The following is a 3,367-nucleotide window of genomic DNA, read 5'->3' on the forward strand; positions in this document are numbered from 1 at the left end:
CTCTCCGTCCGTGAGGTGGGCCGCGTCCCTGCCCCGCGTCCCTGCCCCGCGTCCCTGCCCCGCGTCCCTCCCTCCTGGGACGTGCAGGCGTGTGGGGAACGCTCCCGGGGCTGCGATGTCCCCGTCCGCCTCGTTCAGTCTGGGTCTGGGGAGCCTGCAGCTGGGACAGTGTCCAGCACCCTCTCGTTCTGGACAACGATGGCCTTTTCTCCTCCCTTCCAGGTCATCCCCCTGCGACGCCACCGGACCCCTGACAGGTAGGCGCACTATCCTCTGTCTCCGTGAAGCTGTGGCCTTCCTGGCCACATCCTGTCTCACTCACCTCCTCCAGGCAGGCTGCCCTGACCAGCCTCTGCCAAGGAGGGCAGCTGTGCGAGGCCCTGCGCTGACCACGGAGCTTGCCGTGGCTTGAGGGGCGGTGTTTGTAGGGACGAGAATTTCACAACGGTCCAGTACCTGTCATGTGCCTGCCCGGCAGCGGGATCAGCGGGGTTAGTGGGGCTGGTCCGAGGGGCACTCTGGGGCTACAGGAAGGGCCCTGGACCGGGGCTGGGGCTCTGCCCGCCGTTTCTTGCCGGGCTGCTGGCCGGTGGGGCGATGCTGGGCCTCTCGGGCCTCAGAAGGACCCCCGTCCCTCCACCATCCCATACGGGGCCCTGGGCCTCCTGCAGGTCCCTGGGACCCCCGCTCGGGAGTCATCTCATCTACACCCCTGCCTCTGCCAAGGGGATGTGGGCCCATGAGCGACGCATTTGGGGGTGTCTGGACGTGGCCCATGGGCGACGCATTTGGGGGTGTCTGGACGTGGCCCATGGGCGATGCATGTGGGGGTGTCTGATTCCAGAAGCGCATCCCCGAAGGGGCGGTCCGAGGATGACTCGTACGATGACGAGATGCTGTCGGCCATTGAGGGCCTCAGCTCTACCAGGTGAGCCTCCTGCCTCTGCTCGCCCCGCCCCTCAGCTGGCCAGGCCCACCTTGTGCCCTCGAGGCCCCCCGGGGGCCCAGCTCCAGCTGTGTCCGGGCCCCTGACTCCTGCTCCCCCGTCCCCGCATCTCACTGCCCGCCACCCCGCAGGCCCTGCTGCTCCAAGTCTGATGACTTTTATACCTTTGGGTCCATCTTCCTGGAGAAAGACTTTGAGCGAGAGGTAAGGGCCCTGAGCCGTTACAGGGGTGTGGGTTCCAAGGCCTGGGGTGAGGTGGGGTGGGGGACGCAGGCCAGGGGCAGCTGCACGCCGGCTCTGTGTGGGAAGGTGCAGGGGACTGGCCCCAGCTGGCGGCCGGGTGGAGTGGGGGCTCCATCTGCTGGCCTCGCCCCAGGTTGATGCTCCCCTTCTCGTCTCCCGGGTGAGTTTGGGAGACTGTGGTCCCTTCAGATGCCAGAGCCTCAGCTGATAAGGGCCGGCCCAGTCTCCGGCCGACAGTGCCAGCCTCACGCTCGGGGACAAGCCCACACTTAGCGCCGGCGTTGAAGGGGCCCGACTGGGCCGTGCCTCGTGCCCACGGTCACCTCGCCGTTGACGTGTTTACGGCGCGCCTGCTGGGTTGGGGCGGCGTCCTCGGCACACACGTCACGTCATTTAGCCCTCACTCGGCTGGCCGGGCTGGGCGCCGTCACCCGTGTCGCAGACTGAGGTCTCAGTGTGTCTGGGCCTCAGGCGGCCTGTCGGACAGAGTGCCCTGAGCTGGGACCTCTCTCCTGCCTCGTCCTCCAGGACTGGGCGTGGGGTGGGGCGTAGGGGGGAGGCGTCCTCTAGCTGGGGCTTCTGAGTTGGGGGTTCCCTGGGTGGGCAGCCTGGGGTCCAGAGGCAGACGTGGTCACCAGGAAGCCTACCTGGCAGGCCCTCCACGGGCGTGGGACCCGGGACTTGGCTTGCTCGTTTGCACTTTGGGCCCGGAGCAGATGACCGCTGTGCTAGGCGGGCAGCTCGGGGCTCAGGCCCGGCCTCGCTCCCCGGTTTGCGGGGGGACACACCCGCCGCAGCCTCTGTAGCAGCAGCCCTGGAGCTCAGGGTTCCTGTCTGCGGACTCGAGCCCTGGGCTTTCGGGCACCTTGGGAATAAAGGGGGAGACCTGGGTGTGTGGGGGAGGGGAAGGTAGCACCTCTAAACAAAGGAGCGAAGTGGGGACAAGTGAGTTATTCATTCACGATGATGTCACGTCACTGGGAGCTCAGGGGCGGATGTGAGCTTTGTTCTTAAGGTGATTAACGTGAGCCGGGGTGGGCCGAGGGCTGGGGGGTCAGGTCGGATGGCCCCGCAGGGGAGGCCTGGCTGTCCCAGTCACCCCTCACAGTCTGTGTCGCCCCCAGTACCGCCTGGCGCCCATCCCCCGGGCCCGCCACTACTTCGCCTGTGCCAGCCTCATCTTCCTCTGCATCCTGCTCGTCCACGTCCTGCTGATGCCCAGGTCAGATGGGGGTGGGCAGGATGGTCAAGCCGCTGGGGTCAGCCTGGGGGTGGGGCTGCTCAGAGTTCTCTGACCTGACGTTAGACCTTGGAGTCCCTTGGCGACGGCGTGTGGGCCCTGCCCCTGGAGTCACCAGCGCTCAGAGTGCACGTGCTCGCTTGAGCCACAGGCCTGCTCACTCCCAGGTGCCTCTCACCACCTGTTATCCGTGTGGCCCTGCAGGCACTTCCCTGTGTGACCCTCCCTGAGGTGTTTGGAATGGCAGAAGGACAGGCTCCTAAAGCCCTCAGGACCCCTCCCCAACAGCTATAGGACCTGGGCTGGGAGCGGGGAGTGCGGCCACCATGCCCGGGGCCCTGGGGCGGGGGAGCGACGGGGCAGGGTGCGAGGCTGAGGCTACGGGAGGGAGGCAGGTCAGCCCCGAGGTGGTTCTGGGAGGGTGGGTGGCCACGGGGTCCACTAAGACTGTGGTTCAGGATGTGCTTGGTAAAGACAGGCTAGGGGACGCATCTGTGGCACTTCTGGGCCAGCCCCGAGTGCCGAGGCTGCACGGTCTCTCATTTCTCACACGCCTCGCCCAGAAAGGTGGGCACGACGTTGCTCTCGGGCCTCGGGTGGTGGCAGCGAGGCAGCTGGACCATGGCTTTTGAAGGCCCCCTGCCCAGTGTGGAGTCGCAGTTCAGGAGGGGGCAGAAGCTGACGTGCGCCTGTGAATTGGGGTGCTGGGTGGGGGAGCACTGTGTGGTTTGCCCTGAGCAGGTGGTCCCCCAGAACTCAGATTTTTTCCCCTCCTCCCCAGGACTGCGGCTCTGGGCATGTCCTTTGGGCTGGTGGCCTGTGTGCTGGGGCTGGTGCTGGGACTGTGCTTTGCCGACGAGTTCCTGGTGAGTGGGGATGCCCCAAATGGGAACCCGTGCAGACCCACCGGGGTTGGGACTGTGGAGGAGCCAGCCCCC

The 3,367-nt window shown here is 66.6% G+C and overlaps 1 protein-coding gene across 1 annotated transcript in view; it reads left to right on the forward strand.

The window, feature by feature from the left end:
* ADCY7 (adenylate cyclase 7) overlaps window positions 1-3,367 on the forward strand; it is a 43,768-nt gene that overhangs the window by 30,920 nt on the left and 9,481 nt on the right. Inside the window, exons 12-16 of the mRNA XM_025044593.1 lie at window positions 16-257; window positions 845-928; window positions 1,078-1,150; window positions 2,314-2,411; window positions 3,211-3,295. Coding sequence (XP_024900361.1) covers window positions 16-257; window positions 845-928; window positions 1,078-1,150; window positions 2,314-2,411; window positions 3,211-3,295 — 582 coding nt within the window. The remainder of the gene's footprint in view (window positions 1-15; window positions 258-844; window positions 929-1,077; window positions 1,151-2,313; window positions 2,412-3,210; window positions 3,296-3,367) is intronic.

The sequence above is a fragment of the Pteropus alecto genome, unplaced genomic scaffold (genome assembly GCF_000325575.1).
Source record: "Pteropus alecto unplaced genomic scaffold, ASM32557v1 scaffold123, whole genome shotgun sequence".
Taxonomy (NCBI): Eukaryota; Metazoa; Chordata; class Mammalia; order Chiroptera; family Pteropodidae; genus Pteropus; species Pteropus alecto.